Source organism: Pteropus alecto, unplaced genomic scaffold (assembly GCF_000325575.1).
Source record: "Pteropus alecto unplaced genomic scaffold, ASM32557v1 scaffold3, whole genome shotgun sequence".
In the NCBI taxonomy this organism is placed as follows: Eukaryota; Metazoa; Chordata; class Mammalia; order Chiroptera; family Pteropodidae; genus Pteropus; species Pteropus alecto.
Genome location: NW_006442484.1, coordinates 62,938,373 through 62,964,016, shown reverse-complemented (window position 1 = coordinate 62,964,016; position 25,644 = coordinate 62,938,373). Strand labels below are relative to the sequence as shown.

The 25,644-nt window shown below is 34.6% G+C and overlaps 2 protein-coding genes across 4 annotated transcripts; one reads left to right on the top strand and one right to left on the bottom strand.

Moving 5' to 3' along the window:
- Nucleotides 1-342: 342 nt before the first annotated feature.
- On the bottom strand, nt 343-7,954 carry MAIP1 (matrix AAA peptidase interacting protein 1). Of its 2 annotated transcripts, XM_015596558.2 has the most exons (6): nt 7,826-7,954; nt 7,179-7,666; nt 4,133-4,204; nt 3,585-3,711; nt 2,232-2,379; nt 343-741 (listed from the first exon to the last, which is right to left on the bottom strand). In XM_015596558.2, exons 2-6 carry the CDS (start codon nt 7,626-7,628, stop codon nt 663-665), a joined length of 876 nt encoding a protein of 291 aa, XP_015452044.1. In that variant the 5' UTR covers nt 7,629-7,666; nt 7,826-7,954; the 3' UTR covers nt 343-662. The 2 variants fall into 2 exon arrangements, with proteins under 2 accessions (XP_015452044.1, XP_006921389.1); XM_006921327.3 differs by lacking the exon at nt 7,826-7,954 and having other exon boundaries at nt 7,179-7,779.
- TYW5 (tRNA-yW synthesizing protein 5) lies at nt 7,899-25,644 on the top strand. Of its 2 annotated transcripts, XM_006921326.3 has the most exons (8): nt 7,899-8,031; nt 12,403-12,557; nt 16,254-16,323; nt 18,727-18,771; nt 19,596-19,733; nt 21,475-21,562; nt 21,930-22,046; nt 24,134-25,644. In XM_006921326.3, exons 1-8 carry the CDS (start codon nt 7,954-7,956, stop codon nt 24,388-24,390), a joined length of 948 nt encoding a protein of 315 aa, XP_006921388.1. In that variant the 5' UTR covers nt 7,899-7,953; the 3' UTR covers nt 24,391-25,644. The 2 variants fall into 2 exon arrangements, with proteins under 2 accessions (XP_006921388.1, XP_024895020.1); XM_025039252.1 differs by lacking the exon at nt 19,596-19,733.

Sequence of the window (25,644 nt, the reverse complement as noted above, 5' to 3'; positions counted from 1 at the left end):
TTTTTAGTTTCTATGAAGAAAATTTTGACATTTCTTCTTATATTGTTTTTATCTCTCCTACCCAGCTACTAGGACTCCAAATACAGGTATTAAAAGGCTTGATATTATCCTATAGCTGGCTGAGGGACTGTTCTTTTTTTTCTCTTTGTACTTTAAAAAGTTTCAAGTTCACTGATCTTTACTTTTGCAGTAACCAATCTGATATAATTCGATCCATTCCACCTTCTCATCTACCTGGTGACCAGAGACTGTCAAATAGCAGCATTGATTTTTAAAAATAAGCCTTATACATTCTCGAATTGATATAAACATATTAATCAAAAATAAAATATTTAAAAACTATTTAGAAACATTTAGATATCTTTATTATCTATCAAATTAGTTTGTGTATATACACATATATATGTAACATTAGAAGTGATACTGAATATAACATCAGCGATAGGCTTTGTAGTTTATTTTGACCTCTTTTACAGAAGGTGACAGCAATCTGTGGAAAATGCTTTATTGTATTATGCTAATATACTACAGAGTATTCTGAAATAATACAAAAGTAATCCACAGACTTGACTAAGTGAAGATCAGTTGATCCAAAACTTTTCTTCCTCAGTGTTTCACAGCAATTGCTAAAAGTCCAATAAAGCTGATTTTTCCAAGAAAGCTTAATCTAACAACTTTGAGTGATCAATCCGTGCAATGGTCCAGGCAGGCTTAACTCCTTGTGTAAACTCCCTCTGAAATCTAGGAAAAAAATTACAAATAATGTGAATCTTACATTAGTCCAAATACTTCTTAGTAGCTATATAATTTGCAAGTGTACATTAGAGGCAGCTTTTGGAAATAAGCTAATGGTCAATGGTAAATAAAAATCAAAATTAAAAAAGTTTAATCAGTTCAATAACAAAAAAATATCTCACAAAATCAAAGTACATTTTCAATGGACTGATCTATACTCCACAATCTGTCAGTCCTTGAGAGAAACTGGGGTATTATTCTGTGGTTAAATACTAGCTATAACATATATCTAATATGAGGAGAAATAAACTGGACTACAGTGATGAAAACAGCACTTTAGTGGAATTTAGTTTATCCACGTTAGGTCTTGAAAATAACAGTGTTTATGAGCAGCCCATGGTCTTAGTAGGAACTATATTATCAGAACCACCAAAAGTTAGTATTATAGTGTGTGTTCTTTAATTATAAATGATGTCTAAAAAGGGAAAAGTCAGTAAATTCAAATTAAATAAGTATTTAAATATGTAATTGTGTCTCTATTGACTTGCTTAACTTGTTCGCCACTCCAAATTTTATTAGCATAAAAATATACCATAGTATCTTGTTAATAATTTGCTAACCCCCTACTAGATGGTACCTCCTTAAGGGCAAGAACCTTTCAATTTTGTATCTGAACCCTTACCAGAGTACTAGGTAAGTGGGAGATGGTCAAAAAATGTCCAGTGAGTGGAGAGTCCATGTGCCAATTATGGCAGATTTTATTTTCCCAAAATGGCCATAACCATATCTCCCATCCAACGTGTTTTCCTGTAATGTTACCTAGCTGTTGCTCCATAAAGAGGTGGAGTTGGTCTAGGCTTGTTTAATTGTGCAGGTTCTGTGACTGCTTTGATCAGAGGACTATGGCGGAAATGAATTTGTTCCAATCCTGAGCATAGCCCTTTGCTGGTCTATCGTCTTATATCTTCTGCCTCTTAGAAGCCAACCACCATAAAACATGGACTAGCTTGAGACTACCACAAGCTCAAGCCACAAAGAGAGGCCTTGGAGAATGAGAAATTATGTGGAGAAGCCAAAGAGCACCAAGGTGCCGCACGTGTGAGTGAAGAAGCCACTGTGGAAATGAATCCTCTAGCCCCTGTCACCTAGCTGATGCCAGGTGAAGCAGAGAAAATCCCACAGCTGAAATTCCAAAATTCCTGAGCAGTAGAACAGCAGGCAAAATAAATGGGCTGTCCGAAGCTACTGAGTTTTAGAGTGGTTTGAAATGCAGCAATATGACAGCTGAAACACCGTTTAATTGCATTCAGAAATAGTACCTCCTTCTATTTCTGAACACTCCTGCTTCATGGCCAGTATGTCATTATGACTTTTTTCTTCATAAATAACTTCTCAAATTTCAATCCTTTTTTCCTAAAGCTCCCTTTAGTTTTCATACCTTCATACTACCTTCCATTTTCTAGAGAAAGAAAACAATGAAATGTGATTAGACTTACTCATAGCTTGCATTAAGAAGCTGTTTAGTTTCCACATTCTGATCCCCCAACTTAACCTGGAATACACCGGCTCCACTTAAAGTTTCATTGGGGATATTGGCACTGGTTAGATACCAAAAGCACATCAGGATGTTAACAAACTTCCTTCCTTAGGGAAAAAAACACACATACACATACAAATCACAATAATCTATCATCCATATATCCAAAATGAAATCAGAAATTGACAGTAGTTACACAGTTGTTACAGATCAAATTTTGTGTTTATTCTAGCCTAATAAATACCTGCATTGATACTTTTCTATTTTTAGAAAATTCTCTTAGGGTTTATGATATATTTGCCCTCTTTGCATTGCAGTAATAGCTCTTTACTGAGCACGTACTATTTACTAAGTATACTACATAGATTATTTTCAATTTGTGTCATTTTCTAAAGTTATAACATATATCTGTTGTCAAACCAAAAATGAGGGGGAAAAAAACATTTCTTGTCGCTAATTAACCCCAATCGCCAGAAAGACTTCTATTCAATCCTAATTCACTTTGCTATGCCTAGCGATTATGACAATTTCTGTGTAAAAATCAGGCAGTGACTATGATGCAAAGATGCAATTTGAAATATTAGGAGAGAAAAAATATTTAAAAGTACCTTTACAAATGTTTCGAATTAACATGTGAATGAAAAAATTTTAACTATTAAGAGTCCATATCAGAACTGCCTTGAAAAGTGTGTAAGCAAAGGCCAGATTTCCTGTGTGCCTGACGCATAATACATATGTAAATATTTGTAGCAGGAACAAATAAGTCAATACATTTTCAAGAATGTCATAGGGAAAATGTATGCATTGGGCAAGCAGATAACCACTAATGTTCCTTTCAACTTTTTTCATTGTCTCCAAATCTAATTTGGGAGTTCTGCAGTTAATCTTACTTTCAAAACAGTCTTTAGCTGATATCATTTGCTTTTTATTTTACTCCTTACTCCTTCTATTTAACATTCAACTGGGCATTTAAAATGCTCAATTGTTTCCTTCAAGTTAGGATATTTGAAACACAAATATTTTTAATTTGATATATGGGAGCAGCTTGTCTTAGACAATTTTATCAACTTAAGTGACAATCCTCTCTCCTGTGAATTAAATAGTAGTGTTCCAGATAGAAGGGCATAAGAAATTGTTACCATATCTCAACTGTTCCAGAGCTAGATCTTTAAAGAATGAATATAGTATTTTCTCTGAAGTTCTACAAATATTCACTTGTACCAACGAACATCCACTATTTCATGATTATCCAGTAGTTTAGCTTATCTGGATAATTATGTATCATTTAAAGTTAACTGTGATCCAGCATTACCTTTCTCATCATAGTAAATGGAGATGTCTCCTGTTGAAGTGTATACAATTTCATCTATGTCAGCAGCAAGGGCATTTTTATGGCTGTCAGGTAGTGAAGTAACCTTTTCTTTCAATACATGTAGCACCTAAGTTTGGCAAAAAGCAAACTATAATTCGCGTATTGTATTTCAAAAGCTTTTCAAAATGCATAATGAAGTCTTAATGGAATGAATTTTTCTAAATCTATTTTTAAATTTACTACTATATTTACTCATCTTCAAAAGAAAGGCTGAAAACCATCTAGTTATTCAATCAGATAACTCCTAACAAAACATTCTATATGAGAACCAGCAAAAAACATCATATTTACTTACTTATGCCTTAAAGAGCAAGTCATTCTATGCTTTTATATGACCCAAAGTACCCAAAAGAAATGATACAGGGACTCTATTTTAGCTGATGGCACACATTATTTTTACACATAAATAGAGATAATGTACTGTATACCATTCTACTGCAAGAGAAAAATACATTTATTTTTAAAGGAAAATTAAAAGTATACTTTACCTCTTTGGCCACAAGTTCTTCCAATAGATCAAATTTACACTGTGACAGCAACTTGGACACATGAGCAAAAGCCTTAAAAAAAACAGTAGAAGGAAGGTGGTGATTATTTCAAAACATCATGCAAAATACCACATAATATACAATGCTCAAACTTAAATAGCTAAGTGTAAAAAAGACTATTTTATGATAAAGGCAATAAACAATGTCAAACACTAAGATATCAGTGTTAGGCATGACTCAGATTTGGTTGGTGACTGTATTTGGAGATAGGGCCTTTAAAATGGTGATTATATGAGGGTGGGCCCTAATCCAATCTGACTGGTATTCATAAAAGGAGAAACTTGGACACACAAAGATATACCAGGGGCACATGTGACACGCGGAGGTGTGGGAAGAGTGTTGTGCCTGGACGAGGCATGGAAACTCCACATCCCTTTCCACATACCTAACCAGCTGCATCTCTTCCATTTGGCTGTGCCTTTATAATAAACTGTAAACAGCAAGTGCTTTCTTGAGTTCCCCGAACCATTCTAGCAAATTACTGAACCCGAGGAAGGGGGATGTGGGAACTTCCGGTTTATAGCTGGTGGGTCAAAAGTATGGAGGACAGGATTTGAGATTGGTATCTGAAGTACAGCTAATCTTGTAGGACTGAGACCTTAACCTGTGGGATCTGAATTCAATCTGGGGAGTTAGTGTCAGAACTGTAGTAAGCAGCCCTGATAAGGCCTTGATGGCATAGGAGTGTCTAACCTAAACCGTTTTCTAGGAAATAGTCCTCTTTTTCATAGAAAAGGCTAAAATGTACAAGCAAGATATAGGAAAACAAACAGGATCTGATTAATGTGGTTTGATGATCGTAATAGGGAAGATATGTCATATATACACATTGATGGAAAGCCAGGCCTGTGGAGCTAATAAAGTCATTTATAGCGTTGGATTACCTACTCCCCTGGCTCATGTGATGACTAAAAGCTTGCCTAGATTGTACTTAACCATCTCAATTTTAGTGATTCTAGAGGACCAAGACTGCTTGTAGAGTGGGTCACAGGATAGTGCATCCTTAAGCCAATTATTTTACCTTTCTGGAGCTTGGATTTACCATCTGCAAAGGAGGATAAAACTAGAATGATTAATCATAAGGTGACTTTTCATTTTCAATTTCTATGATTAAGAAAAATCTTAATGAACATGATCTAATTGATAAATTGATATTCACAACCCAAGATAACATCTTATTGATGGAAGGTTAGCCTAAGGAGAAAGGGCAAGGGGAGTCTGTGAGAGTAGATATACTAGCTAATGTTTTTGCACCAGATTATTACCAAGCCTCTGAATTATATCATGCAAACATACAGTTTGCACTATGAGATCTGACAGGGAGGTTTTTTAGCCATGTCCTTTTAAATCTTAGGTACTGAAGAACTGATTTGTTTGATCTGAAATATATGTTAAGTAACCACTAATTTAAGAGATTCACCAAACATTTGCTATGGGTGACCCAAAATCCTTTCTGGATATCAGAATAGCTAAATGCACAAAAATTGACTTAGATGATGCAAAACTGCATACGAATTGGCTGAAGGGGTGGAGATTCTACTTAACAGCAAAAAGGGGTGCTAAAATAGCTAATAGCTGGAGGACCTCTAAGATTGGAGAGTGACTAAAAAGTTTCCCATGCTCCTCTGTGTTCAGAGGAAATAGGGACTAAAGCCTGATTTCTGCTCATGGTGGGGAGATGATTTCCATTCCCTAACACGTAAAGGAACTGGTACAGTCATGTATGTGTTATGAAGTACAAAAGCTCACGTCATCAGCAGGCATTGTGGAGAATAGTAGGATCATGCCAATTTCTCTCTGCATGGACTAAAGATGTTGAGAACTGACATGAGTAGATGCTATTAATCAAGTTGCTCTTTGCCTTTTAATTTATTAATAACCACCTAAAGCAGTCAAGAGTTGATTCGGGAAAGCGGGAAACAGGAGTTAATATTGACACTGAATCTAATATTTAATTTATAACTGACAGGTCACATAAATAAATATAAATGGCTGTGTTTATAGAAACAACTGAAATAAATTAGGAGTAAACATATCAATACCAGTATACACTCAATATTGTAAAATGATAAGATGGATGGCATAATTTTAAGGTACAGGAGGCATGAACTGGGAAATAAACTATGACTTCTATCGTTTATCAATAGTTCTGAGATATTTGGTAATGAAAAACTCTGAGTCAAAAGAAAGTTATAAATGGCTTTTTATCCTAGAAAAATTCATGTATACAAAATCTGCAAGTAATCTCAAAACTCAAAGTGATGGGCACCATGGCAAGGGTAAGGTGGAATATTATCAGCCATTCAGAAAGAGGGACAGAACCATCAGCACTATGAATCACCAAAAGCTGCTACTCAGTGTGCAGACTGCTGTGCACTTATCAGCGGGCAGGCTGTCTCAGCAAATCCTTTGAAAGGGGAAAACTGATCACCTCTGCGTAATTCTTTAGGAGTATGATGGGGAGGGTCGGGAATGGGGTACAGACGAAAAAAGGGCAACGGATCTCTGGCGGGAAGTTTTACCTTTCTACTCAAAAATGACCTTATAGCACTTTTAAAATGTTATCTCATTTACTCTTCATAACAATCTTATCCACTTGTTCATTTATTCAAAAACCATTTATGGAGTGCCAAGCAGTCTTTTTCGTTTTGCAGAAAATCATGTTCAGAAAAGATAAAGCCATGTAGCTTGTATGTGGCAGAAATGGGCTTTGAATACTTTTCTGATTCAAACTCTGTAAAGTGGAAAAGGTAATTAGGGGACTTCACCCTGGTGTCTCAATTGAATCTCTCCTTCTAGGCGACCATGCAAACAGAAGCAGAAGCTTAATTCAAGTCAAGAAGTGGCTGGAGGGCTCTGTGCCGGGGTCACTACACACTTTTGGTAATTTGGGACCCAGTGAGGACAGCTCCCGGCTAAACACTTTTACGTGTAATAGTTGAATGCATGAGAAGCGTACAGGTCAACCCCAGGAGAATAAACAAACCTGCTTCGCTCCCTCTGAGAATTCTGCGATGCTGAACTCTTGGTCGAAATAGGCCCAGATAAGGAAGGAGTAAATTCGAGTCCGAATCCAGTTGATGGGGTTGGAGAACCCCAGAATGATCATCTTGGTTTTCTGGCGATGCTGGGGCTGCTCCTCGGTGCTGTAGCTGCGCCGAGGGCAGGCAGGGAAAGCGGGGAGAACCGCGGAGAGCCCCGGAGGGCTGAGCAGGGGACGACGGGGCCCCCGAGCAGGCAGCGCTGAAGCTGCCGAACACAAAGTGACTCGAGGAAATGGGGTCATTCCCGAGCCGAGGTGGCGGCGGCAGAAACAGCAAAGTCCAGCCAAGGACGGCCTCACCTCAGCTGCACCCGGAGTCCGGAGCCGGGCAGCCCCACCAAGCCACGGCCGAGAGAGCAGAAAGCGGGGAAATAGTTGAGCGGCCAGCGCCATTTTTGTGACCTTTCACCTCTGTGCTTGCTTGTGCTGTACTGAAAAAAAGTCGGTAGGAAACCACCTTAGCGGGGTTAGGAGAAAGAGACTGGAGAGTAAAGCTAGCCTGTTGCTGCCACCTCTGGTGAGTCCGCCCCACCCTGGCTCTCCAACACACGATCCGTACAGAGACTCCCAGCCCAGCGCCCGGGACCGACCTGTCTCGCGAGTCCATCCGCCACGCGGACCTATACTCTTCGGGTTGTGTTTCCGGACGGATCACAAATTGAAGAACGTGTTAGGGCCGAGGTTCCCGGGACTTGGAAGAGGACGAGCGTGAACAACCATGGCGGGGCAACGCATTTCGGTACTTCGGCTCGAGGGCGTTTCGCAGGAGCATTTCATGCAACACCTCTATCCGCAGGTGAGACCCTTGCGCAGGGATGAACGGTGAGAAGCCAGGGGATGAATACCCATCCCTACCATTTGGGTGGCTCCAAATTGTTATCTTGTGACCCAGGGTGTGGGGAGGCGGCCGTGGGCGGCCGAAAATAGCTGCTTAGCTCTGCTGCCAAGACGAGGGCGCATGGGGGATAGCGAATGGTTCGTCTATTAAAGTTTCCGGAGAAAACAGCTCTACGTTTATGGGGAGCAGGGTGACCACGGAGAGCTGAGTGCCTGAAACGTTTTACCTAAGAAGCACTACTCACTGCGAGTACTCCATTATGTAGTCTTCTGTCGTTACCGTGGCAATGAAGGGTTGCCCCGCCTTCCTGTTTTCCTTAGGGTTTCCTAAAGTTTAGAGGTTTTGCAGCACCCCACTGTAGGCGCGACGGCACCTGTCAGTCCACTCTAGTTATTGGACTTAAAAGAGCAATTTTTCATTATATCGAGCCAAAAGAAGCAGCAATGGGAATCCCCCAGGAAATGTCCAGTGAGTGGTCTTGGTTTTGGATTCTAACTTACGGGGTTCTAGTTCAAACGTTGGAATCTTTTATATATGTAATTCGAACCTTAGTTCTTTAAACGAAAACTCAGAAAAATATTAAGGGAAAAAAAGTATTTTTACTTGTAGTGTTTTGCAAGGGAGTCCAAGCTTCTGAAAAAACTAAGAATAAAGAGCCCAGCAGATATTTAAAGAAAAAAAACAAAAAAAACAAAAACCCCACACGATTACAGTTAGCATGCTTATGGCAGAAAACACCCCCAGCAATTTTACTTGATACTGACATCTATAAGGGTGGTCATGGAGCTACAGTTTGAGTATTATAAAAGTCAAGGATGAAGTTTTTTTTTTTCTTTTAGGAGTTAGCAACCCACAGATTCTCATTTATTTGCGGGACTAGTGCTGGATGGGTGGTTGTTATTCACCCCACCTCCACCTCAGGATGTGTTAGTGTAAAATACCTGCAGGGCAGTATTGTGAAAATCAAATGGTTTATGTGGAAGTGCTAAGTAGATGCATAGCAAAAACACATTTTGTAACTTAATGTTCCAGGCAAGACATATATCACAAAGAAAGCATCACTAAGTTTCTTTCATAAAGTGAAAAATTACAACACCCTGGTCACAATGTAATAAAACTAGAAATTAATAACAAAATTGCAAAGCAAGACTTTTCTACTTGGAAACACTAAAGAAAAGCTAACATGGAAATTTGCTATGTGATGAAAATGACATTGTAAAAATCACTGGAGCAGACATGAACTTTTAAATCAACAGTGCTGGGACAGCGGGTTATAGTTATTTAGAAAATGATAAAATTAGATTTATATCTGACACCATACACAAGAGTAATCTCCAAATGGATCAGAGCTCTAAAGGTAAAAAAATGAAACTACACAAGCAGTAGAATAAAACACAGGTAAATTCTTCTAAATTATAGGTCTATAAAAGGATTTTCTAACTGTGACTCAAAATTCAGGTATAATAAAAAGATTAAGTACATGAAATACAAACGGAAAAATATTTTCAACATATATTTCATAAAAGGCAGTAAAAGCTCATAAATGTGAAGAACTTTCAAAAATTAAGTGGGAGAAGTCCAGAAATCTCATAAAAAGTGAACAATTGACAACAAAAAACATGAGAAAAATGCCCTCTAAACATATGAAAAGATGTTCAACTTTGCCTCATAAGCAAAATTAAAGTTACACTAAGATACATTTCTCACCTATCACATGGACAAAAATTAAAAGGCTTTAATAATACACTCTTGGTGAGGCTGTTAAGAAACTGTCACTCACACTTTATGCCAAGTGTTGCAACCCTTATGGAGGGGAATTTGGCATGTCTAACAAAACCGTATGTGTTTACGATCTAGCAGTTTCTCTTTTGGGAATTTACTTGGGGGTTACACCTCCAACAATATTAAAATATTTAAATAGTGTTTATTGAACACCTGAAACTTACCGGATTACATTAACCAATGTCACCGTAATAAAAATAAATAGCGTTGATTGTACTTGAAAATTATTGGAAATAACCTCAAATCTTTGCATAAGAGAGTGATTAATTAAACTGTCCATTTAGACTGTGGCACACTGAGATATAAAAAAAAGTGAAAGAGATAATCTGAGCTGATAGCAGTGATATCCAGGACATAGTTTTAAATTTTTTTTAAAAAGCAATCTCTAAAATACAGGTATGCCACTTTTTGTGTAAAAAAAGAAGGGAAATAAGGAAGTATATGTTTTTAAACAATTTGCAATAAATGAAATACAGGAACCATAAGCCAGAAATTAATAAGATTGATTGTCTGTAGGGAATGAGTGAGTACAAGGTGGAAGGATGTGGATGGGATGATCTTTTTGTATAGTTTTGACTTTGGGGATCATGTTAATGTTTTATGTTCTAAAGTAATAGTAATAAAGTTAACAAGGATTAAGAATGATTTAAAAAACAAAACTAATATAGAATTTTTTTAAAAAAGTGAATCTCAGGAATGGGGAGGATGAAAAATAAGCCAAGTCACTTTTGAAAATAATAACTTTGAGTATATATTCTCACTCTAAAATAAAAAGAAAAACTGTAAACAGGTACTGAATTCTGGTTAGTAGACTTGTTAAACATCAAGGATGTTAGGAACCAGGTTTCTCATTGTTAGAGAAGGGAGTTACACATACATGAACAATAAAGATTGGAATGAATCTTGTCATATAAGATATGACAGGTATCAGAATCAGAGGTATCATGGTTCATATATATATATCACTTAAGTGTGTGTGTGTATATAGTATATATGGAGAGAGATAAATAAATATACCTATATGCATATATGTGCATATGTACGTGTATATATATTTTTTGAGGGGGTGAGTATATGCACAGCTTAGCATTATTTCTTGGTTCTGTCCACTGAGAAGGCCCAGAAGTAGTGATACCCCAATAGCAATGAACACACCTAGCATCCAGGTCATGGTTTCTAAATAGCATTCCCCACTAAAAGAAACCAGAGCTGTTTTATGAAAAGACTGTAGGGCTGAGGCAGAGAAAGTATAAGAGGTTGCTGGATTGTGCTACTTTGTTACAAAGTAAGCAAGTGCTCAGGTAAAACGTCACCAGCCAGTTCGAAGGAGCTCCTGCTGGCCAAATCTGGGATAATTTGAGCATCAAAATTATATTAATAAATTATAACCCAATGACTAAAGTAAATAAATGCAAAAGTTGACATTTTGACATTAGAATGCTAGCTAATAAATGTAGATAATGGAATTTTTAAATATCATGATCGTTGTACTCACAATAGGCATACTTGACTCAGGCAAGAATTCCCAATTGATCAACATTAACATCACAGATAGTAGGGCAAATGCCATGTGCCATCTGAGGTGTTGCACTGAGGACACAACATTGCTTCTGCGGTACATTCCTTCCAAAAATGCATAACCTGAATGTAATTATGAAGAAATATCAGATGAATCCAAACTAAAGAGCATTCTACAAAAGAACTGGCTTGTGCTTTTCAAAAATGTCAGAGTCATGAGAAAAAAAGGCTGAGGAGCTATTCCAGATAAAAGAGACATTACTAAATGCTATGTGGCATCTCAAATGGGAAATAAATAACTATAAAGGATATTATTAGGACAATTAGTAAAATTTGGATATGGACTGTGGGTTAGATAATAGTAATATGTCGTTATTAACTATAATTTTGATACTTCTGTGATTATGTAAGATAATGTCTTTATTCTCAAGAAATATACTCAAGTTTTTAGAGCTAAAAGAGCATGATATCAGCAACTTACCATGAAATAGTTCAGGAAAAATTAAATTATCTTTAATAATATCTTCCTGTCTATACACACAGCAAGAATGAGAGAAGATGATAAAGAAAATGGGGCATAATGTTAGATAAATAAATGGTTGATTAATCAGAGTAAAGGTATATGGGAATTCTTTGTGATGTTCTTGAGACTGCCATAATCACTGACATAGTATCAAAATAAAAAGTTACAAACAGTATTTGACTATAAATACAAATTTTAATCATTTATGTTTTGTCCTAAGTAACACTCATGAAAATGCTTTAAAGAATGTTAAGATTTTCCCTCTCTTAGCTATTGATGGTATTGCTGTTTTGTTTTTGTTATCCTAGTGTTAAAAGTTTGTTCTAAGTATATTAATTGAGTCGTCTTCCTGTTTTAATTACAGCATGAATTATCAAAAGGTTTGAGCTTGAGCATATTGGAATCAAGTGTCATTTTATTTATTTTTGTCCCTCTGTTGCCAAATACAACTTCTGATGTATTGTTGGTTTTCCCTATTCTTTTTTATACTTTTTCCCCCAATTAAGAGAAAACCTCTAGTGTTGGAAGGAATTGATTTGGGAGCCTGTACAAGCAAATGGACAGTGGATTACCTAAGTCAAGTTGGAGGGAAGAAAGAAGTAAAGATTCATGTTGCTGCAGTTGCCCAGATGGACTTCATTAGTAAGAACTTTGTATATAGGTATTTTCTTCTGAGGTTTACTCTGGGAATACAAATAACTTATTTTAAACCTTTAAAATATTTTTGTGTTATTATGGCACTTTATCTTTTGGCTAGTTTAGTATAATCATGAATAGTTTACTAATTTTTAAAGAATGACTTTTAAAACAAGAATTCTGAGTTAACGTAATAATACAAAGACATTTCCAATGACCATTTTTTAAATACAGTATATACCTGATACCTTCTGGAATCACACAAGGAACAGAGAATTTTCATGAGATTGTATTTGAAATTGGGTGTGCTGTAGTCATTCAATGCTTCATTAATTAATTGATCCTACCATGTTAATAATTGTTATCTAGAGTAATAAATTCTAAAGTTTTCCTTCATAACCTTTTTTGATTTTTAATACCCTTATTTTTGGAAACTTTTCTAAATCCAGATCGTTTTTAGATAAATATAAGCCCTTGTTTTCCTTTCTGCCCTCTCTGGAAATATAGGACATGTAGTTGCTATGTTTGGTATAATCTTTCATTAACTCGGATAACTTTTTAAAAAATCAGTCCTAATTTTCTCTTTTGAAAAAATAATCTTAAATACTTTTAATTTTCCTCATGGTTGTTCTTTTATGTTTTAGGATCTCTTATAAGTAAATAAGAGATAGTTAAAAGCTGCCGGATATCTAAATCTGAAAGCTTTAAATGTTGTAATGTTATATCTTTAATATACTGTTTATTCCCATGAGTTTCATTGAAAATGTTTAAAAAATTAACAGCTTTCAAATTCTGAGCATGTGTAGTTCCCAGCAAATTCAATCTATTGAGAAACCATGTAGTTCACAATAGCCTGATTTTTAAAAAGAGTTAGCTCTCACTGTTCCTTCCAGAGTTTAGAGATGAGTTAAACAGAGCTTCTAATGTCCAGGGCCATTTCTTTCTCATTAGAGTTTTCCAAGCCCATATAGCAGCTTGCCAAAGCATTTCTCAGTTTCCGATCCTTTGAATATTCACCATTATAGTTTTGGTTTTTTAATAGGCCATGAATTTAATTTAATTGCCATAGTTTTTCCAAGTGTAAGAACTTTTCATTTTTTATTAAATCAAGAAAAAGAAAGAAAGTGCCGGAATGATAAGCGTTTTTCTGATTGCAGTTAATGATGTTTATTTCCCAGAGATTCCAATGCTGTAACAATTAGTTATTGAAACTTCATCTTAAATTGCCTTGATGTTTTGGCATGTCCTGTAAACTTTTTGAAACTTGATTTTGAAGCACATACATTATGTAATAGTTCTTACCCAAGCTTTCTCCAAACCTTTCATTGGCGCTACTAAAGAGTTGCAAGATTATTTTCTTAGTGTAAGGGAAAAAAAATAGATTTAATCATTTTTGGCAGTTAACGGGGAGTAGAAAAGAAGGTAGGCATTTAGGCCAAAGACAGAATAGAAAGTAAGAAATCCTACACACATTTATCATTATTATCACTTCAGTTTAATAATAATTGTAATGCAGGTGAACAAACAGAGGCTAAAAAATGTTAAGTAACTTACCTGAGATTATATAGCTTGAAATGATGGAATCAGGACTTAGACCCAAATTTGCCTGACTCCACGGAGCTCATGATCCTAACCCCAATTTCATACTACCTCCTTTGCTAGTCTATGCAACAGTCCAGACAAATGCAACTTCAGTATCAGATGCCCTTTTAGAAACATGCATGGGATGGATAAGATCTCAAGGCCAAAGAACTTTCCAGTTCATATACTTTATTTCCCTCTCTCTCAGCTTTGCTTCTGCAGAATGTCTGACATGTACCACTACCTAAGGGAGAAGGTTGCTGGGGGCACCTTCAGCAACCTTCTGAAGTTCTGCTGTTCTGCTTCTCTGGACTGAGCCACTCTGTCTGCTCTGTTCTTATAAGGTCTTGAAACACTTATGGGTTCTCCTGAGTGAAAAAGCTAAGCCTGGGCAACTGCACCAATTATAGAGATAGCTCTGGGCCAGAGAGGCTTCCACATTGTTCCCAAACTCCTAAAGATGCTTTAATGGGAATGAAGGGCATATGGCGAGGTCAGAGATGGAAAACATTGAATAGGAGGATGCCAAGTAAATTTGTTGATATAATTAGCCAGAAACTATAGTAGGAAATTGGTCAAAGTAGATGGCAGATTTCTTTCTTTTCTCTTGCAGTGCTCACTCTACATAACTAACAGCAGTGTCCTCAGGTTCAGATTGACATTCATGCTTACAGGACCCACTAGTCTATAAGCTGGCATCAGATTCACTTGGCTTTGCAGGAAACAGAATTCTAGCAAGATATCATCAGTAGGAGTCCTTATACTAATCCAGGAGCCATTTCTTGGCTCACCAAGTAACAGCTTACTTGTAAAAGAATAGAACTATAATGGTGGATGCAGAAATACCTAACTTAGACACCAGTAACATGATAGACTCATGAACTTCCAGGTTCCTCCAAGGGGCTTACTCAGTTGCAAGAGTTACACTGTACACAGGGAAGTCAAATCTTCTGCCTCCTAAAAAGTATTTATAGTCCACTCACCAGCCTTCTAGTCCAGACATAGTTTACCAATCAAAGGTCATTTTTATAATAAACAGTATTACCTGATATCACAGCTGACATTCCATGTTTATCTTAACCCTGTTCATTTCTAGGAAAACATTGCTAGGAGAAAGTAAGCCCAAGGTCATCTTCTTATAGAGGAGGAGAAAGTGTGTTGTTAACTCTTTCTCTCCATCTCTCCCCCAGTACAGATTTCAAGTGGAAAGATATTTGGTAGTAAGAATGATAAGATTACAACCCTTAATCAAAGGTTTGGAGGCTGGAGTGCAGTGGGAGAGAAAAGGAAAGGCTTTTGACCCAGATGCTTTTAAGGACTTCATTGTCTTGATATTATTGATATGGGATCATCTTCATATAGGAGGCAGTACGTTTGATTCTAGAAGGTTCAAGATATAGGATGGGACCTAGAGAAAAGATCGCATTTCAGGCTCAAGAATGCAAGGTAAAGGATATAAACTTTGCTTCTATGATATTTAGCCCTGTTCACCAAGGTGCAAGGAACCAGGCATTTGGGCAGAAATATTGAAGAAGAATAAAACTTGGTTGTTTCACTAAAATTCTCCTTGAGATATTACTCAGAAGCCTTAAAATGACAGAAGGTGGTGTAGAAGGATGAGAACAGTGTTCTGTGTTCTATGGTAGTGCCAGAAGGCAGGAAGATCAGTGAGAGGGAGAGGGACTTTATCTTCATTGGATCCTTTGCCTGCTTTCTCTTCCAAAAGAGCACTAGTAGTTGCCCTATTCATCACAAGACTTGTTTTGCCATGACACTTGGAAATAGGTAGCAAAAAGAGCTTGAAAGTTTGTGTATTTCCAAAAGTCATCAAACACTATAGAAACATTTTTCTAACAATAACTTGGAATAGGAGGATCTTGACATGAGAAGTATCCACCTCTACCATAGACGTAAAAATCTTTACTTTTTGAAATCTCAATTTCAGACAACCTAGGTCAAATAAGCACACCACTAAATGAATTTTGAAAATTTAGAATTCCACATAATAGATTTTAATAAAAATTATGGATATTGTAAAACGGAAGATCATCTCTAACTCTAAGCCCCTATATATAGTGATTAGAGTATTCTTTTTTGATTTATTATTATTAAATGCAAGGATTCTTTTGTGTGTTTTCAGAACTTTACCTTTTGACAAGTTGGTTCAGAGAGCTGCTGAAGAAAAGCATAAAGAATTCTTTATGTCAGAGGTAATTGATTTTAACATTCTTTAGAAAACATTAATATCTGTATACTAAGTGAATTTTCTTATAAGAACATTGGATATTTAACAGCTGTAGCCTTCTTTGATATACTTCTTTGATATACTACAGCTGTAGTCACTCTTAAACTTTGGTTGTGATGCCATAGATATTAATTCTGCTATTAGATCTTAAACCTTGGCCAAATTATTTTTGTGTCTCAGTGTACTCAGTTATAAAATAGGAATAATAACAGTACTTATTTCATAGGATTTTTGTGATGATTAAATAAAATCCATACTTAGCCCAGTGCCTGACTAGAAACTACTCGCTAAATGTTAGCCATTAATATTTAATATTACTTTCTTTGAAAATGCTTTGGTCTGATATGCCAAATTCAAATGCTAATGGAGAACTATTTTCATCTTATTGACTATTAGACTATTTCTGTATTTTAGTTGTTATCAGTGTGATTTCTATTGTGCGTATTTGCTATATATAACATTTGTTCAGAAGTATTCTACTTATTTACATGATAGTCCACCTTTAAATAGATCAATTTAAATATCTTGAGATAAGGCATTGAGGCTTATACTATATATAAATACATTTTAAAAATTCACTGTCATCTCAAAAGCACATTTTAAAAATAAACTGTTTTTTAAGCATTGAATAAAGTTGCATTTGAGCTAGCTGGGCTGGTAGTCAGTTTGATTGTAAAAGGTGTTGCATTTTCACAGTTGTCTCATCAGGTACAGGTTATACTAGATTACCACCAAGGTCCCTACAAACTCTGGAGGTCTGTGGTTCTATAGTATAACTAGAATGTCTACTAAAACTGATTTCATTAGCCATACCTGAAAAATGGTATTTTAACTTCATGCTTACACTTTAACATGTAGGTTCAGTTGCCCTTTGGTACTTTTCTGTCCAATGGTAATGAGAGGCACAGCTTAAATAGCTATGAAATGTCAAGTGAAATGAAAGAAATAGAAACGAGGTAAAGGATTAAAGTTTAAAAATTGTGGTAAGTGTGTAAATAAGATGAGTATGGACTGTCAGTTTGTCTATCTCAGCATCTGCTTCCTACAGGAAGCAGATGCTGAGATAGAGTTAGGAGTGCAAGAAATTTTATTGGGAAATAATACTTGTGAAAAGAAAGGGGGCGACTGGATACTGGGAAACCATCAGCCAGTGCTATAGGTCTGCCAACTCAGTGTGGAACTCCTGAACAAAGATTGCCTGTTAGAGGAGTCCTGTGTTGGGCAGCATTGTCTAGGCCTTTTACCATCTTGCTCAGTCATTGGTTGGGGATACCCCAACAAGGGGAGGACCTTGGTTCAAAGGCTGAGGGAGACCTGAAGGAGTTAGCAGCTGGCAGCTGGAAGTTAATCTCACTCCTTGCAACTAAATAGCGAATACTTTCTCAAAGAGGAGTCCTTGCAGTGTATTTCTGTATCTGCCACATAAATATATTCTATAAATCCTAAATATTAGAATTGGTAGAAAACTTAGAATTTTGAAGAACATACGTGAAACCTAATTAGCCAGTAATTTATAGAATTTACCTGATTCGGTACTAGTTAAAAATACAAAAACAGTTGAAAGCTAGTTAAATTTATGATCATAGATTTATAATGTGTTGTTACAGTAAATAAGATGTATTTTGAAGTTTGTGTTAGTGTAGGGATAAAAGAGGCAGAATTCTTGTGTTGGATTGCGCCTGTGCTTGACCCCAGTATATCTCAGTTGTCTAATTCTTATAGGAAATGCAAGCACCAGTAATGTTTTATAATTTAAACAGTTCCTTATTATAGCTACTCAGTGAAGTATAATTGATCATTTTTTAAAGTATCAACTTCATTTACTAATATAAAATGTCATATTTCTAATTCCTAATGAGCTGACTTAAAGGATTTGGCTTGAGAATTTATATAATCAGGGATAGGCTTAGCTTGATAAAATACAGTGTTTCACAATTTTTTAAAAAAATTATTAAAAGTATAAAATATTTTATTTATCCCCTATTCAGCATTTGCATCATATTAGTTTGTTGTTGGCCCTCAGCAATATCTTGAGATCATGTGCTATACAAATGGGAATGAAAATTCTTTTAGGTCTTAAGAAGACATTTTTAGGAATTCATATGATTTAGAGTATAAAGTCTAAGCATTGTGGTATGTGTATATTGCCTTTAGAATTTATTTTACTTAATGTTTTGAGGATTCAGTCATTATTATGAGACATTTCTTCATTTGGCCACCAGAGAGCATTAGTAGAAAGGGTAGAAAAATGGAACTTTTTTGAAAATGACTTAAAACTGGGTTAGATTTTAAGACTTGTTTCCTTCCATCTTTACTTTCTAATATTTTTACATGACTACTGATGTTGTTTTTCTTTGTGACATTTAAGAATGAGAAGTACTACTTACGGTCACTTGGGGAAGACCCTAGAAAGGTAAGAATTCTGAATATCAAACAATTGCTTAAAGCTTAAGTGGATGTATATATTTTAATTGGCACTATAATTTTTATACTTACTAGCTGACATATGACCCATTTTATCTTTTTTGTTTTTCTCAATGATTCTAGCCCTTGAATAAGAAGTACGACTATTAAAAGTTGATAACTTAGTTTTCAAGTAGGATCATAGAATCTTAGTTGTTTAAAGTCATCTGCTCTAATCTCTACACAATTAAGAAATCCTTTCTACTGTACGTTTTACAGATTGCCATTCAGCTAAGAAAATATAATCTAAAATAACTATAAAAATTCCGAATAATTTATGTAACCTTTGACATGCATTCAGAGTCCAGTTACTATGGCTTCATTGTTAAGGAGTGATCCTTGAAATAATCAAATAAGATTATATTTTTGCCTCTATGTCACCATTTAGTTCTTTACCTTCTTTTATTCTTCTCCTTCAGTAGAACCCACAGGTTTTATGTAGTTGATAACATTCAAGTTGTTGACTCCTAAACTTAAAATACTCGATCTTAGATGACAATTGTATTAATCTTGCTTTAAGTAGGAAGAACCTTTCTACAAAAGGAGCATCGTAAACTTAACAGTAACAATATTGTTGAATCTGCAGTCTTGTTATACAGTCTGTTATTTCCTTATTTGTTGGTTATGGTCACATTCTAGTATTTTAAAGTAGTAAACAGAGTTTTGCCCCATTCCTTCTTAATATCATGGACTCTGCTGGCAGCCTTATATAAAATAAGCATTATGCCAGTATTGTGTTTATTATTTAAAATTTTGTTGTTTCTCTCAATGCAGGATGTTGCAGATATCAGAAAGCAGTTTCCTTTACTGGAAGGAGATATTAAGTTTCCAAAATTTTTCAAAGAGGAGCAATTCTTTTCCAGTGTTTTTCGAATTAGCTCACCAGGATTACAACTTTGGACCCACTATGATGTATGCTACACAAATGAGAAATCTAAAGCTACTGTAGATTTTAGCATCTATAGATATAATAGTCACAGTTTCAACTCTGTAGGCTACCCTAAAGATCTTTGACATGTAATTTGCTGAATGGTGAGGTTTAAAAACAGATGCTCTCTGCAAGATGGTGATATGGGAGTGAATTATTAAATAATGCTAAAGCTTAGTTTCTCAACATGTACATTTCTCTGTCTTGTTCTTGATTCATCGTATATGTATATCAAGTTTTATGCAGTGTTTTTTTTACATGTGAAAAATGGCCACCAGACAAGGGCGAAAATTATGAAAGTGGAAAAAGTGATGAGATAATGTTATGAGGATGTCGAAATGATACACATGACTAGATGGAACTCTTATTTAGGATAATGGCAGAAGTTTGTGGAGAGCCATTTCCAATTGTAAGAATTCAGGGGATATCTGAAGGTCTTAAGATATATATCCCCCGAGGATTTCAGCTGCCTGTTGTATTTGTTGAGTAGCAAGATGTGTAGATTATTGATTTTGATAATTTATTCTATGGTGTTATAATTTTATTTTCTTAAATATATGCATATAAATATTTTAAAAGACATTAAAAATCTAGCATCGTGTATAATTTGGTGTTGGGTGGAAAAATTTAGGAAGTTAAAACAATACCTAAGAGATGTCTAAAGATAAAGGAATTTTGTTTGAAAGTTCTAAATCAAACTGTATTAAGTTTTATAAGTGTGTTATATAATTCAGCCGAAGACCTCTTAGGAGTATTTTAATATAGCAACTGTAATTAAGTAAGATAGACATAAAATCTTAACGTACTGTTTTTTTAAAGGTTTTACATAAAATGATCTCATAAGAAAATGATGTGATAACTCAAATACATTTTTAACTATATTCTGTGACTTTTAAATTATAAGTAGTATCTGTTCTATATTGAGTTATAGTGGAATATTATAAAGCTTTTCTTAAGTTAGAACTAAGTCAGAGGAATGCTAGTGATATAGTTAAGGGTTAGTGGTTAAAGGAGAAATGCTTAAGTAGAAGCGATATGTAAATAATCATGAGTATATCTTGCTTAGTATATACTTTAATTCCTTAGTTGAGAATTACATAGCTCTGCTTTTTAACATTTTCCACAACCTGTACCAACAAAATACATCCTTGCATGCACAAGAAGAGTCAAGATTGATCCATTTATAAGTATATCAAAAAAATTTGCCAGGTTCTAGTCCTACAGAAGTAATTTAGAAATCAAGATACCTATAACCATATTATAGTTGGCCATATATTAAAATTTACTAAAAGAGCAGTGGTTGCCACAATACCTTATATTTTCCCAACACTTAATTTTTCTAAGTGCTTTCAATCTGTTGTCCAATGTTGGCCTTATAGCATTGCTTGACAGACAAGTAATATATACTAATCAGAGGGAGCCTCGAGTAGGTGTAAATACCCTCACTGTTGTAATGATGGGGCAAGAGCACATAGTTTTCACTTCAGATTTCCTAATGGCTTGCCAGCCTTTTCCATTTTAAGGCAGTGCTGCAGAAATATCTTTAATAAAGGCACGGTTGTGTTTGGAATACAAGTATTTTCATTGGAATATTAATATAAGAGTTTTAGATAATGCGAGTCAAGTCTCATTAAAGGATAAGATTTACAATTAACTGCAATATCATTGGTTCTATGTATGTAAGTTTTAGGTATTTCTTATCTATAAGTTCTCATTGGTCTTCAGGTAATGGATAACTTCTTAATACAAGTGACAGGAAAAAAGCGTGTTGTACTGTTCAGTCCTCGAGATGCCCAGTATTTATATTTATCAGGTACTTTTTTATTTTTTAAGTGAATATTTCTAAAGTAGTTTATTCAGTTACTTTTTTTTAAGAATTCTCTTTATTCTCATAGAAAAACATTTTAGAGCTTCTTCCTAATTATGATGTATTGTGTTCTCCATTATGTATATATGTCATGATAGCTAATATAAAGAATGAGATTTTCAGGTTTTCTTAATTGTATTATATGGATGTCAGTGGTCATAAATAAAGGGTGGGTCATTGAAAGGAGAATAATAATTCTTCTCACTGTGGGTACTGTAAGTAATTGTACAGAAAATAAATTTTCAAATTTATGTAATTTTTTAAAAATGCTAACTTTGTTCAATCTATGTTATCCTTTTTTGGAACTTTTCAGGTACTAAATCAGAAGTACTAAATATAGATAACCCAGACTTAGCTAAATATCCACTGTTTTCCAAGGCTAGAAGGTATGAATGTTCCCTTAAAGCTGGAGATGTATTATTCATTCCTGGTAAGATTTCTAAAACTCCGTAGTTTGCTATTTATAAAATCTGTACTGTCACTTATCCATTATATGATTTTTTAGTACAAAAGTATATTGGTAATATGTATCCTGTCCTGTACAATATGATTTTTATACACAAATGTGTGTGTGTGTGTGTTTAAAGTATGCTTAGGCACATTTTTAGAAAATCAACAGTCTTTTTCAAAGGCAACCTATAAATATATTTTTATATACTCCAAATTATTTTTTTAAATGACGTCAAGCAAGATACCTTTCTATCCGGGAAAATATTATACCTGGTTTTTCTTTTTAATTATTTTATTTCTAATATATTTATATGTTTTAGAACTATGTAATTTAAGTAGTTACTAAGAAATGGTAAATATATTTTAAAGCCAAAACAGATTAGAGATTTTATTAAATATCAAAATGTTATAATTTCCAACACCTGTGATGTCTTTTGTGTGCATTATTTTTCTACAGTCTGAATTAGTGTTAGTTAATTTCTTTGTATAATAAATAAGCGTTAGTTGTTACTAACCAGTAATGTAATTAATATCTGTAATTATGATTCTGAAATGAATACCTGAAAATTATAAAAACCATAATTAAGATTAAAGGAGTGCATTAACAAATTCTATCTCTATAGTTATTTCCCCATATATTAGTTAATATATTTATAAACATTAATACTTCTTTTCAGTGATGAAATTAAGTTAAACAGTATTAATGAAAATTAAGTTTAAAAATATTAGTAAAAATATCTCATTTGGGGCTAGATTATAAATTCCTTGAGAACAATAAACCATGTGTTGTTAATCTTTATATTCCTCCTGAGGGGCTGGATACAATGTCCTTCATATAATTGATTGTCTATAAAAATTTGATACATTGACTTTCTATATTCATTGAAAACAATCAGCGCACTAGTCTTTAAATCTCTTGCCATTATTTAAATTTCGGAGTTTTTTTTATCTTTAGAATGTGGTTAAGGGCTTTGTAGTTTTCCCTTATTCTGTGCACAATTTTTTTTTTTTAAAAAAGGAAAAACCAGAAATACTGAACATTTGCATATATTTTGAAATAAAAGCAAAAGCTCCATCTTTGGATTTAAATTTAACAAAATGTTTAGCTTTTTTTCCTGTTTCACTAAATAAGGAAAAAGAGATTCTGAAAGAAAGAGTGCTTAAGATTAAAACCATGTTTGAAAACTAGTTTTGCAAGTCAAAATATTTTAAGCTTTTGTTTTTCCTAGAGCACTCTGAGTTTGTTTCTAAAATTTAGTATCTTATAAATCTTCCTTTCATTGTTTGACTAGCTTAAACCTTTTTTTAATGTGATTGTTACTTTATCTTTGTTATATTGTGGTATTGCTTTAGTATTCTTGTAGCACCCATATTTTAAAAATGTTTAAACTCAATTGAAAACAAAGAAGTAAACTTTATGGTGGAAGTAAAAAATAGCTATATAATATGAAAAAGTTTACTCATCCTCTCCTTCACCAAAATGTTTGCTCTAGTTTTATATACTTATTGTAAAGAAGCTGAAAGAAATACAAGCTGATTGTAATTGCATTAGAAATATAAAACTGAGTAGGCTACAATGAATGCAAATTTAAGCAAGTTAGAAAATCAAATACAACTAGAACAGGAAGTCTCTGAGAACAAAAGTACTGTACTGAGCAAGAAAAGGTCATATATACTCCTCAAATAATTAAAATGTTCTGTATACAAAAAAAATAGTTTTGATGTGGTCGTGGGACTCAGGAAGTGTAAACAAGTAACACAAAACACAGCCCCAAATTACAAAACTACAAAACAAATATAACTTTATTATGTCTTTTAAGTTAAAAAGGAAAAATTGCTATTTCCAAAGGTTTTAAATGTAGGGTTGTGCTGTTGACACTTTAAATTGGTTGGCAATTCATAAAAGTTAAGATGATTCTGTTAAAAGCTGGGAGTATGCTAACGAAGGAATCTTCGTTACAAGAATTATTTCTTACATTGGCTACATGCAATTCGTGATATTTCACTGACATTTTATTTTTTTAACTGTAGTTCTTATTTTTAACTTAAAATTTTTTTTTCCTCCAGCTTTATGGTTCCATAATGTAATTTCTGAAGAGTTTGGAGTGGGAGTGAATGTCTTTTGGAAACACCTTCCATCTGAATGCTATGATAAAACAGATACCTATGGAAACAAAGATCCTACAGCAGCATCAAGAGCTGCACAAATTTTGGACAGAGCCATAAAAACATTGGCTGAATTACCAGAGGAATACCAGGACTTTTATGCACGGCGAATGGTCTTACACATTCAAGACAAAGCCTATAGCAAAAACTTTGAGTAAATAACAGAGCGAATGCAATGAATATAAACTTGTAAATAGAGTTCAGCTCAAATATTAGAAAAATATACAAGATATAAATTATTTTTATAGATTTTTGGTTAAAAGAGGAAATATAAATCAGTCTCAGATTTATAGATTAAATAAGTATCAAGGGATGTTGTGTGGCTTCTACTTAATACAGATTGTTATGGTTCAAAGAACGTTGTGCTGGGACTACTCTTTAGCTTTTAGGTGCAAATAATTAAAAATTCAAAGTGACTTAAGAAAATGTATTGAATAATTATACATACAGTCTCATGATAATTGGGCTTCACTATTTCTGATCCAGTGATTTAGTATTGTCATTAAGAACTTCTGGGTTTTTTCCTCCCTTTTTCAACTGCTGCATTGGCATCATTCTAAGGCTGGTTACCTCGTGGTCATGGAATGATTGCCAGTAGCAGTTGGGGCCGTGTGCACCTTCATTTAAATGCAGTGGAGGAGTCAGGCTGGATTCCAGGGGCCCTCTCAATACAAGAAAGCTTTCCCAGAGTTTGCCACCAAATCCTTGGTCTCACTGATCTAAAGTGGCTTAGACCAGTCCATTCCCTAGCCAGTCACTGGCAAGAGGTATGGAATAACCCCGGGGCCAATCAGGTCTACTAGAGCTAAGGTACATGAGGTACATATGGGGGCAGAATGATTATTTTTAAAATAAGAATTCTGATAAGGAAAAATGGTGGGCAACTAACAAATGTCTACTATATTAATCTTTTGAGCTTTTAAGTACAGATGCCTGGGTCCTAACTATAGACTGATTCAGTGTGTTTCAGGTTTTACCAAAACTGTATTTGATAGACATCATAGGTTATTTTGATGTATAATCAGGACTGAGAACAACTGGATTAGATGATAGTAATTTAGATTACTAGTTTTGTGATTCATTTAAAACAAATTAATGATCCTGGTTTTTCTTGGAACTGAGTATAACTTAGGCCTGCCCCTTTTTTCAGGTTTTGAATGTCAGAAAATACTCAAATTAGTTTTAATTTATACCTATGGTTAAACTTCACCCTCATTCAAGTTTTCCCCATGAAATGCTTTTCCACTTATCCCTTAAAGAAAAAATATTTAAAAAAAATAAGTGAGAGAGCCCAAAAATGTCACCATTGAAGACAATGAGCCATTGTATGTGGATCTGTGCCATTCTTTGTTTTGGACCTTAGTAATTATTTGCACTGTAATTGAAGATGAAATATATTTCCTAAACACAAA